Source organism: Plecotus auritus (assembly GCF_963455305.1).
Source record: "Plecotus auritus genome assembly, chromosome: 2".
Lineage (NCBI taxonomy): Eukaryota > Metazoa > Chordata > Mammalia > Chiroptera > Vespertilionidae > Plecotus > Plecotus auritus.
The window spans coordinates 74,547,800-74,572,403 of NC_137771.1; the positions used below are offsets into that span (position 1 = coordinate 74,547,800).

Sequence of the window (24,604 nt, forward strand, 5' to 3'; positions counted from 1 at the left end):
CTTCCTCTCTGAAATCAAAATAGATTTTTAAAAAAAGTTATTCAATAACTAATTAAAGATAGAGAAATGAAACAAACACTCATTTAAAAATTCCAAACATGATCCCTTTCACAAAATGAATCTATAATCTTCTTGGTCAGCAGTGGGGGGAAAAGAACACAAAAAGGCTCCTCTTAAGTTTGGATACATTAACAACATACATTTTTTCCCATTTTCAAAATAACCCTTCAAACAATCCATTATTTGTAAGACGAGGGTTAAAAGAAAACAATAAATGTTATATTAAAATTTTCTTTTTAAATATCTTGACCAACTCATTGTATATAGGCTTAAATTAAAACGAGCATTTGTTTAAAGACTTACATTATATGAAAAATGTATATTTCCAAATAAAAAAGTTAACTATATACATTTAATAACATTACACACAATTAATATAAAGGCTATATAAGGCTTTAGGAAGCTCAAAGTCTAAATAAGTTTTATCAGGTTAATCAGTCGATTTAACATTATAATTCTGATGATCAAATTACCTAACCACTGTGTTTACCTGCCAAATACCTTGCAGTGTGTTACATATTAGGCATTTTATATAGCTGTTGGCTTATTTATGATAGGAAAAGAGTCGTGTATTTACTTTGAATATGGAACCACAGTTTTTTTCCCTACATTGAAAAAAGTTGGGCAAATTAGTTTTATATATTAGTTTATATATATGTTTATATTTATAAATCATATATTAAAATACATGGTTTAAAAGTATTGATTGAGAGAAAAGAGATTTTTAAAGAACTTCCCAAATTTATAGAATTAAGGAGATCTATACTATATATCATAGGTCAAAGATTATTTATTTGCTATTTTCTGGCTCTTTATACTAAATGATCTAAAGTCTCTTTTAGCTCTAAAGTTTTGATTATATTGTTTTGCTTTTAAATAATTAAGGCTTTTTATACCTCTCTCCTTGCTTTTAGTCCCTCACAGTCAGTTATTAGTGGGAACAAATATCATATTTAGCAACTTACTCTTAATCCCTGTGCCCCCTCCTCTTTCCAGAGCCCACAGTGCCCAGCACATGGTAATTGCTCAATATTTATTGGATATTCTTGAATGAATAGCAAAATATTAAGGATAAATCAAGAACTAAAAAGAATCTGAAGGTAATAAGTAGCTTTTATAAAACTTCCAAACAATAATTTCAAAGTTTCTAGTCTCATTTTTATTTTTTTCTGTGTTTTTTTTTTTTAAGTTGAATTTATTGGGGTGATTCTAGTCTCCTTTTTAGATTTACTTTGGTTTGTCTTTGTAAATAACAGCAAGAGAAAATATGGCACAGGAATACAACGTTAAATCATTATAGGTAAACTACAAGCAAGGTTATTAAGTAAACTTAATAAAAAATTGTTCCTATCCATGTATTGAAGACATGAATTTTATTTACACTACTACTAGATCCCCGCTACTCCAGTTACTCTGAGATATAATCATCTTATCTACAGGAAAATATCTTCCAGTATTTCAGCAGTTTTAACAATTGTAACCAAATTGCTTAGTTATACTATAGAGTAAGAAGCAATTAATGAGTTTTTTGGAAATAAAAAATATGTATACTAATATACATTATCCTGATGCCTAGGCCAAAATATATCTAACAACAAACATTCTTGATTTCTGTTAGTCATAAAAATAAAGGCAAAATATATTGCAAATATTTTCTTTGTAGATGATTTCAATTAGAAAACAATAGTTTAATGAAAACAATACAGAGGTTCATGTGAGTTAACTGATAGGAGGCAAGATAAGTATTCAAAACTTGACAGGTAACATGTCAAATATAACTAAAGAATATTTGCCTCAATGACACCACAGTAAATAGATTTTTACATATCTCAATTTTATCTTATAGTCAAGGAAAATACAAGTCAGTAGGTTATGATCCTAAGTCATAGTTAAGGACCCCTTCTTTTAGCTTGTAAGATGTAGCCTTTTGATTTGATAATTCCTCTACTTTTAACAATGACTGAATATCGCAGTAGCCACAGTGGCACCCACTCATGTGCTTGAATGTCAGGGATGCTTTCCCGAAGAGCTTCTTGAAAACTTGCTTCAGAAAGCAGTTCTTAAAACAAACAAACAACAACAAATAAAAAACCAGAGTTAAATTTGAAAACAAAAGCACTTTACTATGTAGGTAAGCATCTATATATATCCTATCTCAGTGGTCAGCAAACTCATTAGTCAACAGAGTGGCAAACCGCGGCTCGCGAGCTGCATGTGGCTCACGAGCCGCAGTTTGCCGACCATTGTCCTATCTAATAAAAGAGTAATATGCAAATTAACCATCACTCCGCTACACCCACAAGCCATGCCCACCAGCCAATCAGGAGTGAGTATGCAAATTAACCCAACCAAGATGGCTGTGGCCACGGAGTGAGCAGGAGGCTTGGGTTTCCCTGGCAATGGAGGAAGACAAGCTTTCCACACACCCTGGCCGGCCCAGGCCTCCACTTAAGGCTACAAAGTTTCAGTTATGGAAGATAAATAAATCCCAACAAAAATGGCTGCAGCCACGGAGCAAGCAGGAGGCTTGGCTCCGCTCCAGGCTACAAAGTTTCAATTATAGAAGATAAATAAATCCCAGATACCAGGGCCTCCACTTGGGTCGCCGGGGGGCGTGGCCGGCCTGCAAACCACCACAGGCCCCTCGCCCAGGCAACCCCATACCCTAAGGGAACCCCCACTCTGATCCAAGACACCCTTCAGGACAAACCAGCTGGCCCCCACCCGTGCACCAGGCCTCTATCCTATCTAATAAAAGAGTAATATGCAGATTGATCATCACTCCAACACACAAGATGGCTGCCCCCATGTGGTCAAAGATGACTGCCCCCATGTGGACACAAGATGGCCGCCACAAGATGGCCAGCAGGGGAGGGCAGTTGGGAGGAACTAGGCCTGCAAGAGAGGGCAGCTGGGGGCGATCAAGCCTGCAGGGGAGGGCAATTAGGGGTGACCAGGCCTGTAGGGGAGAGCAGTTGGGGGAGACCTGGCCTGCAGGGGAGGGCAGTTAGGGGTGACCAGGCCTGCAGGGGAGAGCAGTTAGGGGTGACCAGGCCTCCAGGGGAGGGCAGTTAGGGGTAAATAGGCTGGCAGGGGAGCAGTTAGGCATCAATCAGGCTGGCAGGGGAGTGGTTAGGGGGTGATCAGGCTGGCAGGCAGAAGTGGTTAGGGGCAATCAGGAAGGCACGCAGGCGAGCAGTTGGGAGCCAGCAGTCCTGGATTGTGAGAGGGATCCCAGATTGAAGAGGGTGCAGGCTGGGCTGAGGGACACACGCCCCCCATGTACAAATTTCGTGCACCGAGCCTCTAGTATATATATAAAAGCCTAAGCGATCTTTCGGACTGAATGATCTGAACGACTGAAATGACCAGTCGACTAGTTGCTATGACGCACACTGTCCACCAGGGGGCAGATGCTCAATGCAGGAGAGATGGTCAGTGTGCTCCCACAGCAGGAGCACCGCTCAGCTGACTGACTCTTCCCGATGGCCCACCAGCCTGGTGGCAGCCACTCTCTCCCTCAGTAGTCCTGCAGGTCCAATCTCTGGAGAATGGGCCAGGCACCAATGGACCAAAGCCGCTGGCACAATCCTGACAGTGCCGCTAGCCTCCTGGAAGTCGGCCTCGGGCACCGCGGCCACTTCCCCTCCCTAGACGCTCTACAAGGAAGAAAGGATATAAAAGCAGCCACCAGGTGGCTCCCGACAACCAGTGCTAAGGTCAGCAGGATGGATCCAGATCCTGGGCTGGCAAGGGTGTCCCACTACCTGCTGGGAGGGCCAATTGCCGATCATGTCCCAGCCCCCCCCCCCCCACTCCTTGGAACCCCACCCATGCACGAATTCATGCACCAGGCCTCTAGTTTAAATATAACACAAGACACATCTCAAAATTGAATACAAAATACGCTTATCCTTAATGGGTGCTGTGAAACTGAACCAGGATGTCAGGCGGAGAGGACTGACTGCTGAGTGCGCAGCTGGCTTTCTCAAGCGGGAGGGAGACGGAAGCTCCCAACTGCACTGAACTCCAGTTCCGGGCAAGACTCTGGGAACCCAGACTCATTTGGGGAGAAACTGGACTGTCTGGCAGCGGGCGAAACTCGAGGGCGGCTTTCTCTCAGAGGTGCTTGCAGCAATTACCATGGGACACTGAGACCCAGGGGCCTCATAGGGCAGGGCTGACGGGAAGCCAAAGCTGTCTGCTCTGCCCTGAGACACCGCCCCATCCAAGCTGAGCACAGAAGTTCTCCCAGCGTAGACACAGCTAATCTTCACAGCCAATTGGCCTGGAGGTCAATTCCTCCCAGTGATACCAACAACAATCAAGGCTTAACTACAACAAGGCTGTGTACACAGTCCACAAAGGGGTGCACCAAGAGTGTCCAGCTCAGGTAACTGGGGAGGCTGAGCCACTGGACCCTATAGGACACCTAGCATACAAAGTTACTCTACCAACTCAGGGAAGCAGCGAAAATGTGGAGACAAAGAAACAGATCACAAATGAAAGAAATGGAGGAAAGCAAATGACTGGATATAGAGTTCAAAACCAAGGTTATAAGGTTTTTCAAGAATTTCCTAGAAAAGGCCGATAAATTTAGCGAGACCCTCGAGGATATGAAAAAGGACCAACTAGAAATTAAACATACACTGACTGAAATAAAAAATATTATACAGAGGCCTAACAGCAGACTAGAGGACTGCAAGAATCAAGTCAAAGATTTGAAATACAAAGAAGCAAAACACACTCAACCAGAAAAACAAAAAGAAAAAAGAATCCAAAAATTTGAAGATCAAAGAAATAATGACCGAAAACTTCTCCCACCTGGTGAAAGAAATAGACTTACATGTCCAGGAAGCGCACAGAACCCCAAACAAAAGGAACCCAAAGAGGACCACACCAAGACACATCATAATTAAAATGCCAAGAGCAAAAGACAAAGAGAGAATATTAAAAGCAGCAAGAGAAAAACAGTTAATTACCTACAAGGGAGCACCCATATGATTGTCAGCTGATTTCTCAACAGAAATTATGCAGGCCAGACGGGAATGGCAAGAAATATTCAAAGTGATGACTAGCAAGAACCTACAACCAAAATTACTCTACCCAGCAAAGCTATCATTCAGAATTGAAGGTCAGATAAAGAGCTTCACAGATAAGAAAAAGCTAAAGGAGTACATCACCACCAAACCAGTATTATATGAAATGCTGAAAGGTATTCTTTAAGAAGAGGAAGAAGAAGAAAAAGGTAAAGATAAAAATTATGAACAACAAATACATATCTATCAACAAGTGAATCTAAAAATCAAGTGAATAAAAAATCTGATGAACAGAATAAACTGGTGAATATAATAGAATCAGGGGCATAGAAAGGGAGTGGACTGACAATTCTCGGGGGGAAAGGGGTAAAGGGGTGCGGGAAGAGACTGGATAAAAATCGTACACCTATGGATGAGGACAGTGGGGGGAGGTAAGGGCAGAGGGTGGGGTGGGAACCGGGTGGAGGGGAGCTATGGGGGGAAAAAAGAGGAACAATTGTAATAATCTGAACAATATAGATTTATTAAATTAAAAAAAATTTTCCAATATTATATTATATAGATACCAAAATTTATATATTTCTTTATTGTTGGCCAAAAATGTAGTTTTTTTCTAATATTTTGCTAATCAAAATGCTATAATGAACACAGTTAAAATGCATGCATGGCTATGGAATGATAAGCTCTAAGTCCAAGTACACTTTGAAGACTAGATATATAACACATTGCCAACTGCTTTCCAGAAAGGCTGTACAACAGCAGCTGATAATGCTAGAGTGCCAATCTTACCCTAGCCCAGTGGTCGGCAAACTGCGGCTCGCGAGCCACATGTGGCTCTCGAGCCACGGTTTGCCGCTCTGTTGACTAATGAGTTTGCCGACCACTGCCCTAGCCTCAGGAGCACCAGCAGTCATTTAAGGTATCTTTGCCAATGGTTATCTTTTAATTTGCATCTCTTTGATGAAATCATTATTTTCTCTTCCACATTCATGTCCAAACCCTCTACTACTGCTCTGATATACCATTCCCCTCCTTACTTCCTCTTCTCCAGGGACACTGGCCTCATAGCTGTATCCTGGAATCCTCTAGCTGTTAGAGTCTAGCACATTCACACCTTGGAGGCTTTTGCATCAGATGTTCCCTCTTTCCTGAACAATATTTTTTCAGATACCCACATGGCTGACTCCCTTCTTGCAGGTCTCTGATTAATGTTGCCTTAGCAGGGAGGCCTCCCTGACCAATAATCCCTAACCTGAGCACACTTCTCCCCTAGCCAACTTTTCTCTATACCATATACCAGTGGTTGGCATACTGCAGCTCGTGAGCCACATGCAGCTCGTGAGCCGCGGTTTGCCACTCTGTTGACTAATGAGTTTGCCGACCACTGACCTAGACTCTCGATTCCAATAATTACAGGCTGTGTTGTTCCTTGTGATTAAGCCCCTATCCCAGTGGTTGGCAAACTCATTAGTCAACAGAGCGGCAAACTGCGTCTCGCAAGCCACATGTGGCTCGCAAGCCGCAGTTTGCCGACCACTGCCATATACCACCATTTATCATTTACATTATTGTTTGTCTCCTCCCATTAGAAAATCAATTTGGTGAGAGCTGGAATTTGTCTGACTTGGTTGTATATCTCTAGTACTTAGAAACAATGCCTGGAACAGAGTAGATGTCTGCTGAATCAATCAATATGAAAAGATTCCACTGGGTCAGAAGCAACCATACAGTAATATATTAAGTATCATTTATACAATACTAGAGGCCTGGTGCATGAAATTCATGGACGGAGGCGGGGTACCCTCAGCCCAGCCTGCACCCACTCCAATCGGACACCCTGGCTCCTAACCACTCACCTGCCTGCCTGCCTAATCGCCCCTAACCTCTCTGCCTGCTTGCCTGATCACCCCCAACTGCCTCTGCCTGCCTGATCACCCCTAACTGCCCTCCCTTGCTGGCCTGATCTCACCCCCAACTGCCCTCCCCTGCCAGCCTGATCACCCCTAACTGCCTCTGCCTGCCTGATTGCCCCTAAATGCCCTGCCCTGCCGGCCTGATCTCGCCTCCAACTGCCCTCCTCTGCCGGCCAATTTGGTTCTGATTGGTCAGTTTCTATGCCAGTCAGTGTCAAAAGCTCTGCCTCCTAGGCAGCCATTGGCTCCTCACAGTTGACCCAGATTTGGTTCTGGTTGGTCAGTTTCTATGCCAGTCAGTCAGCGTCAAAAGCTCCACCTCCTAGGCAGCTATTAGCTCCTCACAGTTGACCCAGATTTGGTTGTGATTGGTCAGTTTCTATGCCAGTCAGCATCAAAAACTCTACCTCCTATGCAGCCATTGGCTCCTTACATTCACCCAGATGTGGTACTGATTGGTCGTTTCTATGCCAGTCAGTGTCACTGGGCCTATCAACGGGGCCTGATCAGAAAGGCGGGGCTAATCAGCAGCCCCAGTGGAGGCCTGGAGAGAAATGAAGGTGGGGCTGTTGGCCAGGCTGGGAGAGAAAAAGAGGCAAGTTCTGATCAACAGCTGCCACAGAGGCTATGGATCAGACCCTGCCTCTCTCTCTGCAGGCCTCTCTCCAGCCCTAATCCACAGCCCCCTAGCCAGTCAGTGCTAGGTTGCCACGGCAACCCAGCACTGACTTCTGGTCTGGTCAAGCCTGCGGTCCTAACGGTCATTACGACCCTGGCTCTTTATATTATATAGATGATTTGGGGGCACTAGAGGACCAGTTTGCCCCAATGAACTGCTGTGATATTTGAATAGCACCAATAGTAAACTCCCAGTAAATGTTATCTACTATTATTCACCAGGCACTTTTCTGAGTATTTTAGATGTATTAACTCATTGAATCCACACATTAACCCTATGAGATAGTTAATATCTCCCTTTACAAGGGGACACTAAAGCAGACAAGTTAGATAACCTGCCCAAGATCACACAGCTAGTAAACAGCTAGTTTTCATAAGCAGAAATCAAATATCTCGTTGGAAAAAGTAATATTAACATGGATTTGTTTATCAGATAGTCTAAAGGAGAAAAGACTATCTTGAGGAAAGAAGGATAAAATTGAGACAATGCTCCAAACAACTGAGCCACTTGGCCAGGGCTTAACTACATACTTTTGATTCAACTATGTTAACGCCTTAGAATCAGTAAACATGACAAATCTTTTAAGAGAAGAATTGCTTCATTCATAGATCAAAGTGTATGAAGATTCATTAATGGCATATGCAGGATGAGTCTATATATTCTAATCAAAGGGTTTAGAATTAAAATTAAAAAGACATCCAGTGTGGGGGCAGGCTAGAAGGGGTCAATGGGGGAAAAAAGGGACAGATGTAGTACTTTCAACAGTAAAGATTAAAAAAATAAAACATCCAATTGTCAAATTATGTCAGTAAAACAAAAACATACCAAAAAGGATTACATTTCTCTTCTGAGATACATATGCACTATATTTTGCCGTAACAATTATGTATTAGCACATAATCCACATGCCAACATTTAAATAACATGGAAACAAAATACTAGACACCTTAGTCTTTTCCTATTTCCTTTCCTACTAGAAAAAGGATAGAGTTTTTTCCAAGTGGAGCTAGATCAGGGTACAGGCTCATCTATGAGCTGCTGGTAACAACTGCTATTGGTAATAATTACTGTTGAAGAAGCCCCCAACCCAAAGTAAAAATGTAAGTTGATATAATATTACCAACCTATGGGAAAGTTAAAATTTTAATGGTTTATATTATAGAATGAATCAGCAATTGCAATTCTTTGTTAGATTTTCACTAAAATGACTTCAAAAAAAAATGAATCTGTAGGCTTTGCTTGTGTGCTATGCTGTTCTGGCTGATTTGAAATGTTTCAGATCAGAGAGACAGTATAGCATAGGGAGGAAAGGCTCTAAATTCAGCCAGGACCTAGGTCAAGTTCAAACTTTACCCTGTGCCAGTGGAGTGACCTTGGCTAGTTTCTTAGCCTCCGAGGCTTCCATTCTCATCAACAGAATGCCTAATTTCAGTTGTTATGAAGATTACAGACACTCTCTCTGAGGCATTAAGCAGGATGCCCGGCATTTGAGGAACAAAACTATTAAAACTCCTTCTCCTTGCCTGGCTCAGTGGTTGAGCATCAATCTGTGAGCCAGAATATCATGATTCGATTCCTGGTCAGGGCACATGCCTGGATTGCGGACCTCATCCCCAGTGCGGGACATGAGGGAGGCAGCCAATCAATGATTCTCTCTCATCATTGATGTTTCTCTCTCTCTCTCTCTCCCCCTTCCTCTCTGAAATCAATAAAAATATGTTTAACAAAAAACAAAAGAAAAACTCTTCCTCCACTTCCTCCAGAATGTGAAAAATGAGAATGAGACAGATGGCTAACAAAAGTAGTATAAAGTCTTAAGAGGTTATCCATAAGTATCCTAAAAATTAACTGAATCAAAACACTAATATAATGCCATCTTTTTAGACATGGAAATAAAAACCCATTGTTTTTTCTCCAGGAATGATCATCTATAAAATGTAATTTCTTCCAATATGGATATTTAAAATTCACAAGACAGTTGTCACTTAAAACTGCACCAAAAAATGCCCTGGCTGGTTTGCTCAATAGTTAGAGTGTTGCCCTCAGACTGAAGGGTTGTGGATTCAATTCCCAGTCAAGGGCACGTACCTCAGTTGCAGGTTCCCCAACCCCAGTAGCAAGAGCCAACCAGTAGATTTTTTTTCTCTCTCTCTCTTCCTCCCTCATTTCCACTCTCTCAAGAAAGCAATGGAAAAAAGATATCCTCGGTGAGGATTAAAAAACAAAAAGAAACCCCAAAACTACACCAAAAATACTATTTCATAGAGCCTGTAGATTTACTAAACAAAATGCCTCCTCCTCTCCCTACAAAACAGTGAAAAAATGAGAATAGAACAGAATAAACAACAGTATCAAGTGTAAAATATTCTCTTTCCAGCTTTCCTAGTTCTCATGTAAAAGTTGACAAAAAAATTATTCTACAGAAGACAGACAATCCATTCTCATTAATCAAATAATATTTCTATTAGAACCAAATATATATGTCTTAATAAAATACCTATTCAATCACCAATCCTAAAATGCTTATGTTTCAAATTAAATTATCTGCCTCTTTTCCCAGATATTTATCCTCTTTAATTAAGTGCCTCTTTGGTACAATCTTTGCTGTACTAGTTAAGATTATATATGATACTATTTAGAATAACTTAAAAGATCTTTTCTGTGTAGCCTAATACATATAAACCTAAATAGGCCAATATTCAGGAAACAATCCCTTCACGTTTTTCCCCATTGGTACAAAGACAAAACTAAAGCTCTCTGAAACAAAAATAAAAGGCATATATGGTTTTGAACTAACCATTACCAATAGTTCTAGGCAATAGCATTGTGCACCTATCACTGTACACAATTAGAAATTCAATTTTAACAAATAGTTTCTTGTAAGATAAAAGCTAGTGATCAAAGTCTATAAATGAAAATCTGTCTTACCTTTTGGGTCATTATGAGTCAACAGCTGTATGTCAAATTGTTTAGCAAATGCAGTCAAATCAGGTGGCATAACACAGCAGGAGGCAAGATTAACTTGGTTACTATTTGGTTTGACCTAGAAGTGAAAAAATAAATAAATCATGATATCTCCACTAAATTAAGTACTACTGAAAGTAGATGATGATACAAGGACTCAATTTAGAAATTATGAAATATCACATTCTATAGCACTTAAAGTTTATAAATTACTTTTACATTAATGTATTTATTAATGTATGTTTTCTAATTCACGTTAGCAGTAACAGGGAAAGGAAAAATAGCTCTAGGTGGGGGGAAAGCCAATATAGTACTACAATATTAAAATGTCTCCTGCTAGAACCTGCAATCTAATACATCTGCCTCAGAAACAGACTTGATGGTTCCAACTACAGAGGGAATATGTCTTAAAGGTAGAGGATCAAACACAAATGATAAGTATATTTAATGTTAAAGTATAAAATGGTTATTAATCAGAGACATTTTGAAAAAGAGAAGAATTAGGTCATTTCTAATAGCTCCTCTGGTTAATTTGTAGATACATTCTGGATCACCCAAGGCTCTCTAGCAGGGCCTTAGTCACATTCCAGCTACCACCAAGTCAAAGGAGGAAGGGGCAACACTTTCTCTAGGGTCTTCTTGTCTATAAGAAACTGAAAGCTCTGAAAAGGACAAGGTTGGGATGAAGTAAAAGGAATAGAGATACAGAGAGTAAAGGTAAAATACCAGTAAGCAACTTCACTAATAATTTGTATGTTATTAGGCCAGATAGTGGGGGGGACCAGGGGGGATTAATTTGTGACTCCATTATCAAGTGTATAAACTAAGCCTCATGTAACTTTAAATAGTCAGCAAAATATTTGTTATATATAATAGCCCCTTACTTTTAGGAAATCAGAACCATGGTCTAATAATAGCTAATGAAAAATGTAATATTTTTATCACATAATTAAACGGAAGAAAACTGACTTAATTCATTTGGCTATGAATGCTTCAATACACATTTTCTAGTGTTTTTTGTCACTCATTTTAAATGAGACTAATGTTAAGTTCAATTAGACATATAGGGTGTCCCAAAAATGTATACACACTTCAATTTTGAAACTGAAATGTATTTTAATAAACACTGTGTATACATTTTTTGAGACACCCTATATATTTGAGGGGGAGAAAAATCCAATTCTGTATATAAAATCAGCATCAAAACTTCCACATTTGGAATAGTTACTCCACAGTGAGTGTCCACTATATGCACAATACTCAACAGAATACAGCAAGGACTGTAAGAGAACCCCGCCCCCCCAACCCCAGTGCTCGTGATCTAGCTGTCCTTTACCTTGGCCCACTGATACAGCTGTTCCAACTGTGTTTTGTCCAGATCAGAGGTACCTATGGCAACAATTTTTTTACTCTGAACTAAGTTTTGTAATTCCTCCCAGTAAGGCTGCAAATGCTCCAAGGAAAGATTAACTCCATCTTCAGTAGGAGGTGAAGCAATGATCACAGAATCCAGCTGTGCAACTCCAAGGACTGAACAGGCTGATGTGAAGGAAAACACAGAGGATAAATGTTGGTTACATAATAAAACAAGTATTTCTAATGCATCAAACATCCCACTGAATTCTGTCCATATATTCATTCGTTTTCTATATAACAGGTTGCTCCGTTTCACAATTTATCTGTTCCTTAGAATATTTCCATTTTCTAAAAAAGTTTAAGTGTACAGCCCTGGCCAGGTGGCTCAGTTGGTTGGAGCATTGTCCTGTACACCAAAAAGTTTTGAGTTCGATTCCCGGACAGGAAATACACCTAGGTTGCAGATTTGATCCCCAGTCAGGACTCAAATGGGAGGCAACCGATTGATGTTTCTCTCTCAAAATCAATAAAAACATATCCTCAGGTGAGGCTTAAAAAAAAAAAGTGTAAGTGTTCATTCATCTACTTGGTCTATGTAGTAGGTAAGTGGATTTCTTTGACCTGTCTCTTCTTGGGGAACCCACAGCTACTTTTGTTCTCCTCTCTCTGGGAGAACAAACCTCCTTGTTTCCTAGTTGCCAGGATTTTTTGGTGCCTTCCTTAGCTTCATAACATTTTATTCTCTAGTTCTACTAGTATTTCACATAGATGATCATGAGAATTCTGACATAATATTCTGCAACTGGTGGTCATAGCAATAAATTTGAGACTGAAAAACTGAATGTATGCCCTAGCCCAGGGGTGGGCAAACTTTTTGACTCGAGGGCCACAATGGGTTCTTAAACTGGACCGGAGGGCCGGAACAAAAGCATGGATGGAGTGTTTGTGTGAACTAATATAAATTCAAAGTAAAGGAGCGGAGGGGAGAGCAAGAGAACCGGATAGAACAGCCGGATCCGGCCCGCGGGCCGTAGTTTGCCCACGGCTGCCCTAGCCGGTTTGGCTCAATGGATAGAGTGTCGGCCTGCGGACTGAAAGGTCCTGGGTTCGATTCCGGTCCAGGGCACATGCCAGGGTTGTGGGCTCGATCCCCAGTAGGGGGCATGCAGGAGGCAGCCAATCAATGATTCTCTCTCATCATTGATGTTTCTATCTCTCTCTCCCTCTTCCTTCCTCTCTGAAATCAATAAAAAAATATAAAAAAAAACTGAATGTATGGTCTTAATCTATATTTATAGAGGTAAATACTAGTAATTTCTTAGTTGCTATAAAAATAATTTGAGTTTATTTTTAATGATTATTGTGCATTCCACAGTTACATTAAAGAGCTAATTATTTAAGTATCCAACATATGTAAATACTGCAAGAATGTTTTAAAAGAAAAAAATACTAGCAGCTACAGTCGTGTTCTCAGACTTCCCATGTCTCTGCCAGCGCTGCCCGGATGGCCTCTCAGAACCGCAACCCAGCTGCCACCAGCGTCACTGCAGCTTATAAAGGAGCCGAGCCCAGTGCGGGCCCTGCCCTGCCCGGGCCCAGTGAGCAAGAGCTGATGACCCTCATGATGTCTGGCGACAAAGGAACTTCTGCCTTCTCTGAATGAGACAACCTTTTCTAATGGGTGGGAACAGCTAGCACAGTATAGGAAGACTTGAGGCATAAACTCTCCCTTGAGTTCTTCAGTGACTACCAGTAAAACGTGCCCACGGTGAAATTCCTCACCCCCACGTAGATATCCAGGGTAACATCTGCCTGGCACCCAAAGGACAAGTGGTCTGCTCTATATCTATCAGGACCATCCTGCTCTCCATCCAAGCCTGCTAGGAGAACCCAACATTGATAGCCCATTGAACACGCATGCTGCAGAGCTCTGGAAAACCCCACAGCCTTCAAGAAGTGCCTACAAGAAACCTACACAAAGCAGGTCTCTGGCCAAGAGCCCTGACCTGGGCTGTCCAGCCTCTCTTCTTTGCTGTCTTTTTACTTTTTCCTTAGATAGTCTATCCTTGCCTTGATTTCTGTATAGGACCTTGTATCTTTAGCTGTGGTATTGTATTTGTTTTGTGTCTGTTTTTTAAATTAAGTCTGGTTGAGCCCCTGTGATGAATATATTAAATAAATACATTTGGGGGGGGGGGAGATACTGAATAACTGTAATAATACCACAATAACCTAAACCAAGTACTGAAAATAGGTAAAAATGCTTTGTTTGTTTGTTGTTGTTTTGATTTCATCTATAATATTAAAAGGGCAAAGAATATGATTAAGGAGAATTTCTATCTCCAAACACATAGTTAACAGTTAAATGTTACATCTTTTATATTCCTCTTATATATCAAAATATGACCCTCCATAATTTAATATGATTCTACAGAAGCTTTAGAAAATTAGGTTAGCACTTTAAAAGGTAAAATCAGCTGCCCTGGCTGGTATGGCTCAGTTGGTTGGGCATCATCCTGTGCACTGAAAAGTTGCCGATTTGATTCCGGTCAGGGCACATGCCTGGGTTATGAACTGGTTCCCCAGGAGGGGGCGTGCAGGGGCAGCTGATCTATGTTTCACTTTCACATTGATGTTTCTCTCTCCCTCTCCCTTCCCCTCTCTCTAAAATTCAATTTAAAAAAAATCTTTTTTAAAAAAGGTAAAATTGGAATGAGTTCATTTTCTATTTTATGTGGGTCTGAACATGGCGGGGGTATGGGTGTGGGAGGGGAGTGATTAACCGGGGATCTTATATGCACATATGCATAACCCATGGACACAGATAATAGAGTGGTGAAGGCCTGGGAGGGGTGGAGGGGGTCAATGGGAAAAAAACAACAACAACACAAAGGGGACATCTGTAATACTTTCAACAATAAAGACAAATTTTAAAAAAGACGTAACTAATATAACACCTACACTAATTTAAAGTCCACTATAAAGATAAAATGTCAATATTTTGCTTACCCATGTCAACTGCATTTTTAGTTGATGATGAAGAATTTGATCCTACCATGAACAGTTTTGCTGGGTAACAAAGAAAATAGAACTGATTACTACATTTGGGTAACTTTGTACTATAAAGTATAACACTGCTAACAATACTAAGATGACAGATAATCCTGAATGGATTGTTTTTTTCTTTTCTAGTAACATTATTTTATAGTTTTCATTTTAAGACATAAAAGTATACTTTCACTGTACTTTTTAAATTATATGCTAGTTGCCAACAAATATCTGTTTGTCAAAACAAAAAAGCAAATATTAATTACCCATTGGTTAGAAGGTAGGTCAGATAAATAGAAACTTATTACTCAAAATGTACATTTAATTAATTAAACATTAATGGAGAATATTATTTATGCTCTGCAATAAACTATAATATATAGAGAGACTAAAATTGCTTATAATGAGAAGAAAACAGAAAACGAACAATCCTCCCTGTGATCTCCTGGTTCATGGGTCTCAATGCTCAACCACTGAGCCACTGGATGAGCTCAACTCAACTTTACATGTCTATATTTACTTGATGTAAATTCACTGTTCAAAAAATCTAAATCCACTCAAATAGATAAATGGATTAGTAGGAGAGAAGGAGAAGTCCAAAAGGAGAACGGATAGAAAACTGGCTAATAAATACCCTATATAAAATGCCTGGGATTCAACATACCAGGATAACACAAATTTTCCTTATACATTTCTTTTATTTCTTCTTTCCTTTTCACTACTAGATTAATCTTCCTAAAACACTGCTTTCCTCATGTTCTCTATTTAAAAGCCAGCACAGCTCCTCTGCCAGGTGAGTCAATCCTCGCTTTGGTCCAACCTTAGCTCCCATAATCATACTCAATGCAAACCCTCCCCACCACAGTCCCTCTGACCATGAATGTATGACATTTGAAATGGTCTTCTCTTTCTCAAAGCGACATTTTTAGATGCGTAGAGGAGGAAAGCTATTCATATGGGGAGAATTTGGGTACTGAAGCTCTCTGGGAACTGAGGACAACTTGTAAGAGATCCAAGATGAATCTAAACCATAATGCACTGCAATTAACCACAGGGAAAATGTTGCTTTCACTTCCTTTTCAAGACAAACAGCAATGTGAAACTAATAGAAAGAAATGGGTTTTGGAGTCTGGATAGATTCCTGGTTCAACCACTTACTGGGTTGGCTGTATGACAACTTTCAAGTTATTTAATGTCACCTGTGCAATGAGGATAATAGACCTACCTTATAGAACTGTTTTGAGAATTATAAGAAATACAATAAAAAAGGACAAGCACAATGCCTGGTACAAAGTAAGACTCAACAAATCTCATCTCATATGTCCATCCCCCACCCCAAGAAAAAACAACCACAACACAAACACAAATGGTAATAAATAATAGCTACCTAGCACTTAACTTTATGCCAAGCACTGTGGTAAATGCTTTTGTAATTTCATGTAACTTACAAATAAGCCTGTGAAACAGATGCATCCCCATTTTATAGATGAAGAAACAGACTCAGAGAGATTAAATAATTTGTTAACCCAAGATGATACGAGTCAGTAACCTGCACATCCAGAAATTTCAATTTAGTCAAGTTCAAGCTTTTCATTATTGTGTTATGCTGACTATACTGAGTGCAAGAACTGGGCACCTTTTCATTTGTTGAGCTTCACACAGTCTCTGGAAAGTAGTCACTTGATACATTTGTTGAATGGGTATAATATGTATTTTATTTCTCTCCATGAAACTTGTTGCCCAGACTTCTTTCTATACTCCCAGGCCATCTCAGCCACTGTTTGGCAGTGTCCCACCAGGAAGGGAGGGCTTATGCCTGCTTTGGGTAGACAATGTTCTTAAGACCCCTTTATTCATTCCATTTCCTCCAGCTTAATCGTCCCACTGCTCTGAAGTCCAAAATATAAATTAATAAATGACTGTGAAGAACAGTAAGGTAAAGTTATATTGTGACTCCACTGAAGTAGTCAACACTGACCTCCTGTAACTCCCTCTGAGGGTTGACATTAAAATTTCTATGTATCACACTTAGTAACCAAGTCACTCATTACCAGAAGCAAAGAAAGGCTTGTTGCCATGCCCAATAAAAACTATCACTTCTGCTGTATAACATAATGAATTGGAAAGGCTAGACTTTACCAGAAACTTTCATTTCGTCTCTTTCATCGGGACTTATCTTTTCAACTGCATGAGATACAGTACATTCCAAGACATCTGGAAACTCCTATAACAAACACATGATGTTTACAATAAATATAAAATATTCTAGATTAGCTATATATTTTCTACTATTCATAAAGTTCTTTAGCAGCAGGGAACCCAAAAGATAACAGGGTTCTTTACCTGAGGTATGAATGGGCTTCATAATGTTTGTAAAGCCCTGAAATACAGGTAAAACACTGTGTGTGTGAGTTCATTTTCTGGGGAAAAGTGTCTCATTTTGATCAGGTACTCAGATTACAACACATACACAAATAAATGGGGGTGGAGGGCAGGAGGCCTGTAAGAAGTTAGAACCACTAATACTGTAAATAATTTTACTTAGAAAAGAAACCAATGAAAAATACTATTATCCATTCTGGATAATGACATGCTAAAAACTTTCTACATTAATCACAAACATTTTAAACAAAGTAAACAGTGCGGTCTTTCTCACAAGTCTTGAGCATATTACAATGCCTGGCCAGTAAGTGTTTACTAATCATGCATAAATAAGGTAAATGGTAATTTTAGAGAAAGAGACTGATAATAGACATTAATCAATGCATGTCTAGCAGCTATCAAGTTACAAAACTTTCAGTCTGCCCAGGGGAACAAGTATATCCAGCATACAAATTCCTCCATTCTTTTAAAGCAGTCTATGTGATTTGTTATATACCTTTGGCTGATATGGATCCCAAAGAGTGGTTTAGAGACAAGTGTTCTGTATATTGTCATATACTGACATTTAATGAAACACAGTTCCTTACTGTTTCAGCAGAAACTGACATTTAAAAAATTATTTCTAGTGACTATATTATTGGGGTGATATTCTAGCAAAGCAATTTACCAACCAAAACTACTTAATAATAGTTATTGCTTTATAAAGCCAAATACAAATTGGAACAAAATACATTATGAGAAAACTCTGGTGGGAATTAAGTACAGAGAATCCTAGTATCTTGAATAGTTGAAGAGTTGACTACACAGTCTAGATTTTCTGTTTAAGCTTAAGCTTACTGAGTCAGACTGCCATCTCAGCATATTAGCCACAGAAAGTTTTATGCTAATTGTCTATTTGACTTCCCTATTAAAACTAAGGAAATTAATTTCCTGCTTACTTCACTTCCCTTTTGGACTACATGATTTCTTGACCCACATTTTACTCACCCTGACCAAATCAGGGCTGATTTGGGAACTCCACTCATTCAAGGTCTTTTGGATACAATCTCGAAGCTGCAAAAGGAATGCATTTTGAAACTGTTAATCAAACTCTATACACTTTTCTGTACTTATATAATAAAACTGTATTGGTTTGATAAGTAGAAAAATATGTCAATAGGAAATACTACACAAACCAAAATTTTAGTTCTACAAGGTTGTTTGTTCTCTACAACAAATATAAATTTATATCTATTTTATCTTACTCTTAATTCTCAAATGTTGATGACCTAAAGCAGTAATCTAATTATTTTTTTTAAAAAATATATTTTATTGATTTTTTACAGAGAGGAAGGGAAAGGGATAGAGAGTTAGAAACATCGATGAGAGAGAAACATCGATCAGCTGCCTCCTGCACACTCCCCACTGGGGATGTGCCCGCAACCAAGGTACATGCCCTTGACCGGAATCGAACCTGGGACCCTTCAGTCCACAGGCCGACGCTCTATCCACTGAGCCAAACCAGCTAGGGCAGTAATCTAATTATTTTAAAAGTATTTTTGTACCAATAAAATTTTAAGTAAACTGTTAAGACATAAAAACATACATAAATAAACAAACAAAAAAATCAATAATAACATTTATAATGGAGAAACATGGGTTCAAGCCCAGGCAGCCTGACTAGAACTAACATTAACTACTATGTTATATTCCTCAAAGACAAATTCATGGTTCTCTAAATGTGGCCAGAGGAACTCCTACATCAGACTCACCTGTGGTGTTTATTAAAAATTGAAATTCCTAAGCCTCATAATAGACCTGCTTAACCACTCTATAAGGGCAGAACTTTTATTTAACAAGCATCCCAAGCAATCGATATGTCCTCTGAAGTCTGAGAACCACCAGTCATATCTTACAGAAGTCAATGTGCATGTCAGTCCATATGTCATTTCCTAACACTTAGACATTGTCTATAGACTGTCCAACCTGTCTTCAATGCTTTCTTATATAAGCAAATAAAATTTTTACACTAACATTATAATATGTTATAAATTCATTCAAGTGTTTATATTCTTTTATCTCTTATGTCAGTATACTTCAAACGTATTTGACAGTGGTAAGCAAGACATAATTCACCTCTGGAGGATCTACATACATATAATAGAAAATTTGCAAAACAATATTTATGTTCACTACATGCCAGGTGCACTGTTTTTTTTTTCTTAATTAGAAAAAAATATGCTGCTCCATAACTCACTAAATTGATTTATGACTACTAATGGGCAACATTAGCAGTTTGAAATCACTGCCTTATAATTATCCAAGGGCGCAGTGCTTTGCAGTCTATAGACAATCAATGGAAAAATAAATGTGTAACTAGCAGCAAGTCCCTGAATTGCAAAAGCACTTTCCTAATAGCAATAACAGAGACTATCTGATCTATGACTGCTTATGATAGAAACTGATATACACACTTTATTGCTTATATCTTAGTGCAGATAATTACAAGGAACAATTGGTTTATCAATTGAAGAGCTCAGTCACCTATGTTAAGATTTACAATCCACAACAATACTATAATCCACATAGATTCAGTTTACAAGGTCTATATCTTTTATAGAAAGTATATTTATAATCAAATTTAAGTCCGTAGATAAAAATTAGTTGATAATTATTCCAGATAATTGCAAGTCAATATTCTTTTTAAAAACCAGTAAAAGCTGAGGCAGCAGGACAGACTGTAATTTAACAATTCTATCAGGAGTGCTTTGGCTCAAATCATGGGAGAATTTGATGAAATTTTCCTTTGGAAGAATGGTTCATTTGCATACTTAAGGCTTTCCTAGTGAATTCCAATTCAGGAAGGTAAATCTATTTTCTGGGTATTAACTCCCTTCTTGAAACCATTTCTTTAAAAAAAAAAAAGTATTTTTCTTGATTTTAGAGAGACAGGAAGGAAGAGGGATCGAGATAGAAACACTGATTAGCTGTCTCCTGCACGACCCCTACTGGGAACCGAGCCCACAACCTGGGCATTTGCTCTGACCAGGAATTGAACGGTTCATGGGTCGACATTCAACTGCTGAGCCAAAATGGCCAGGTATTGAAACCATTTCTTTAATAAATCTTGATTCTGAAAAATGTCAGGATAAACCGTAGAACAGTCCAATGTAATAATAGGAGAAATTCATTGACTATATCACAAACCTAGCGATTTTTAATCTTTTACATGTTATCTGTATCAACTGAACATTAACCTGGTACTGTTTGTTCTTTGCTTTCTTCATTCTTACCTCCCCCCACCCCACACACACCCCCCCTACATAGTATCACTGAAGATAAGTATCATTTAGTGTATCATTAAATCTGCAGTTGTATAAGAGTTTAAAAAATAGCAAATAATTCAACTGGTCAACTACCCTTAGAACCAAGTATTGGGCAAAACAGTCCTATAATGGCCCATTTAAAATACAAGATCTGCCTGGCCAGGGTGGTTCATTTGGTTGAGCCTTGTCCTGTGCACTAAGAGGTCACCAGCTTGATTCCTGGTCAGGACACATGCCCGGGTTGCGGGCTCAATCCCCAGTAGGGGGTGTGCAGGAGGGAGCTAATGCTTCTCTCTCATTGATATTTCTCTCTCTCTCCCTCAAATCAATAAAAATATATAAATAAAGGTCTGATTTCACCCTGGCTGGCATGCTCAGTGGTTAGAGCCCACACTGAAGGGTGGCAGGACACGGACCCCTGTGGGGCACATTCGGAAGGCTACCAATTGATGTCTCTCTCTCTCTTTCTCTTCCCCACTCTCCCTTTCCAGTCTCTCTAAAAATCAATGGAAAAAATAACCTCTGGTGAGGATTAACAACAACAGCAAAAAAATCTGCTTTCATAAAATTCCAGTGTAACGAAACACCTGGGCAGAGATCACAGAATAAAAACAAAGCAAATATCAACACTAGAAGAGAACTTTTAGAAAAAATTTTAAACTCTCTATTCAATGTGTAAATGTTCTCAGTCATGAGTGCTTTATTTAGTTTCTTTATTCAATGAGGTTAAACTGTTTCAAGTAGAATATCCCAAATTGAAGCCCTAGTTATCATGAAGTTCTTTTTTACATGGAAACAAAACATGCATATTTTCCCTACTATATGCTGCCATATCTCAAGTGTTCCTCAAATATTTTCTAGTTTCTTTACTTTTTCCCTCTTATGCTGCAACCAAAATAAAACACACAAACCAGAATTAATCTATTGAATGTTTTTAAAACTGTGGGGTGTGACTCATAACTGCATTAAGAAAGTAAGTTTTAAAAAATAAATTAGGATAGGAACAAAATCAGAATACACAGTATATAATAAGGGTTAGTATCTTCTCATGAAACCATATATACATTCACTATATACCAGTGTGTGTGTGTGTGTGTGTGTATGTGTGTGTGTGTGTGTGTGTGTGTGTGTGTGTGTGTGTGTGTGTATATATATATATATATATATATATATATATATATATATATCTGTATTGCAAGATAAATGCATTTCTTGCTGGGTTTGCAGTAAAAGACTTTGAAAGCCACTACTCTAGAGTGTGTTGTAGTGAGATAAGAGAAAATTTCACTTAATATTATCAATATATATGCAAAATGGTATACTGAACCAGCAGCACTGGAGGAAATTAAAGGTCTAGAACTAAATATAGAAATATTTAGCTTTGGGAGAAATAGTCCAACTGGGGTGGTTTGAACAAAACAAGACATGCAAACTGAGCTGGAACCTGGACACAATATGGTACAGGATTCTGATTCCTTTTAAAGTTACAACCAGTGCTCTCATCTCTGGACGAACACTCACTCCAAATACCAGACCTGTGCACAGGCCCAGCACATACTTAGATGGATGTCATGTGCTGCTGTATAGTTTATCACCAACATCTTATATTAAAGAGCAGAAACTGCCTAGGAACACAGCTGATAACGTCACATTCTGTATAGTTTAGGGCATTTTTTTCTTTAATCAAGATTTGTTTTATCGGTGTCAGATGGGTACCAGACTTAACTGGGTGATCACTTCATAAGTGACTTCATAAATGTCTAATCACTATGTGGTACACCTGGAATTAATATAATTTATATGTCAATTGTAATCAAAAGATAAACAATTATTAAAAATATTTATTTTTCTGCCCTGACCGGTTTGGCTCAGTGGATAGAGCGTTGGCCTGCGGACTCAAGGGTCCCAGGTTCGATTCCAGTCAAGGGCATGTACCTTGGTTACCGGCACATCCCCAGTAGCGGGTGTGCAGGAGGCAGCTGATCGATGTTTCTCTCTCATCGATGTTTCTAACTCTCTATCCCTTTCCCTTCCTCTCTGTAAAAAATCAATAAAATATATTTTAAAAAATAAAATAAAAATATTTATCTTTCCGATTGAACCAGAAAATAAGGGAGATAAAATGCCTGTATGGTGAGTGTTTTCACATATATTTTCATCCTCACAACAGCCTGCTGAAGAAGATATTATCCAACTTTAAAGCTACAGTCAGAGAGTAACTTTCTCAAAGTTAAAGAGCTCCTAAATTGAAGTTTTATTTTGTTTGTTTGTTATAGAATTGTCTGATACCACCAATATGCCTCCGCAATTATTCGTGCAGAGCCAATGATTTACTGTCCGCTCTGAAATGTAACGAGTGTATGATTCCACATTAACCTCTGCCACTTCAAACTAGTGATTAGTCTTTGGGCAAAGAAACTAAGATTACTCTTCGGCAAGAAAAACATATACTTTGTTTCAAAGCCAAATTTGAGTGTTTAGTCATTTGTCTCACAGCAACAGAGAAACTATTGTCAACATCCTACAAGCTAAGTGGATTACTACTACTTCATCTGATTCTCCAAAAACGAATCTCTAAACTATTTTTCACCTGAACACGCCGTGGGAAGAGAGCGGGGCAGAGCGACGTACTGGCCTTCTCTGACCCCACAGCCGGGAGAGGGATCCGATACCTTTGAGAGTTTGGATATCAGCCATAAGCACGAATGGAGGCATCACTCGGTGTAAAGTTGCACCTGCCAAGTTTTTAAAGACCCGTTGCCCCCAACAGCAGCTTTGGGTACAAAGTCGCGGGGACCGCAGCCTTAGCCTCCTCCCGTGGGCAGAGCCCAGGTGCGCACCGCGCCCGACCACCCTCGGAGCCGACCGGCCCGCCCGCGGCCTGCCCGGGAGCCCCGCGTCTCCGTTGGCAACGCCCGCCCGCCCTCACCTCCTCGCTGTGCGTGGACGGACACTTCTTCCGCAGGCGGCCCCAGTTCAGCAGGTTTCCCGTCTGCAGGTGCAGGGTGCGGGCCCGCGCCAGGAGCGCCCCGGCCGCGCGACTGTCGGTGCCCATGGCAGCGGCCGACGGAGGGGGCCAGGAGTGCTGCGGCCGCAGGCGGGGAAGGAGGCCGCCCCGCAGACACAGCCCCGAGGCCGGAGAGCCGGGCGCGTGGCTGCCTGCCCCGCGCGGCGGGACCTCGGCCTGCGCTCGGGCCCGGGGAGGCCGGCGGCGGCGGTGGCGGCCCGGGAAGGACGCGCTGGTGCTGCGGCTCCTGCTGCTGCGGCCGCCGCAGGAGAGTTGACTCCCAACTGAGGAAGCGTTTCCTGGAAGACAATGACTAAGCAGAAATCGCGGCGCGAAAGTGCTTCGTAACCGTTACCGTCCCGCCGCGGAGCCGGGCGGGGCGGGGTGGGGCGGCCAGCGCGCTGCGGGTCGCCGGCCCGCGAGGCACTGGCCTTGGGCCGGGGGCGGGCGTGGCGCCGGGAGGCAGGGGGCGGGGAGGGGAGGGAGGGCGCGGGGCGCTTAGGGCGAGGCGGAGCCGCCGCTCGCAGGGCTCCCCCTGTCGGTCAGAGGCCGGCTCGCAGGCCAGCGCCCCCCCACCCCGGGCCGCCGAGGCCACTGGCGGTCTCGCCTGCAGCCAATGGGCGGCCACGCTGGCGATTTCCTCACGCGCCTCTTGAAAAAACAGCGGCGGGATCTACCACGGCTGAAAAGCCAGCAGCCTTAGCTCTCAGAAACAGGTGTCAATGCACAGCGCCCCTTCTCCGTGGCTGTGCTCCTCGCCTGGTTCATCTTCTTCCTCAAGGGCTTGCCTCCAAACTGCTCCTTTTCCATGTCATTAATTAAAGGTCTGTTGACGTGAAGCCACTGGCCGG

General features: G+C 40.6%; 1 protein-coding gene and 1 pseudogene across 2 annotated transcripts; one reads left to right on the forward strand and one right to left on the reverse strand.

Moving 5' to 3' along the window:
* Positions 1-1,246: 1,246 nt before the first annotated feature.
* Positions 1,247-24,283, reverse strand: GCLM (glutamate-cysteine ligase modifier subunit). Its single transcript, XM_080655667.1, has 7 exons — positions 23,676-24,283; positions 18,429-18,494; positions 17,199-17,283; positions 15,021-15,080; positions 11,992-12,194; positions 10,620-10,734; positions 1,247-2,119 (listed from the first exon to the last, which is right to left on the reverse strand). Exons 1-7 carry the CDS (start codon positions 23,799-23,801, stop codon positions 1,950-1,952), a joined length of 825 nt encoding a protein of 274 aa, XP_080511793.1. The 5' UTR covers positions 23,802-24,283; the 3' UTR covers positions 1,247-1,949.
* LOC308242116 (ubiquitin-conjugating enzyme E2 C-like) lies at positions 13,516-14,016 on the forward strand (annotated as a pseudogene). Its single transcript has 2 exons — positions 13,516-13,641; positions 13,717-14,016. The product of its transcript is annotated as a ubiquitin-conjugating enzyme E2 C-like (transcript).
* Positions 24,284-24,604: the final 321 nt, after the last annotated feature.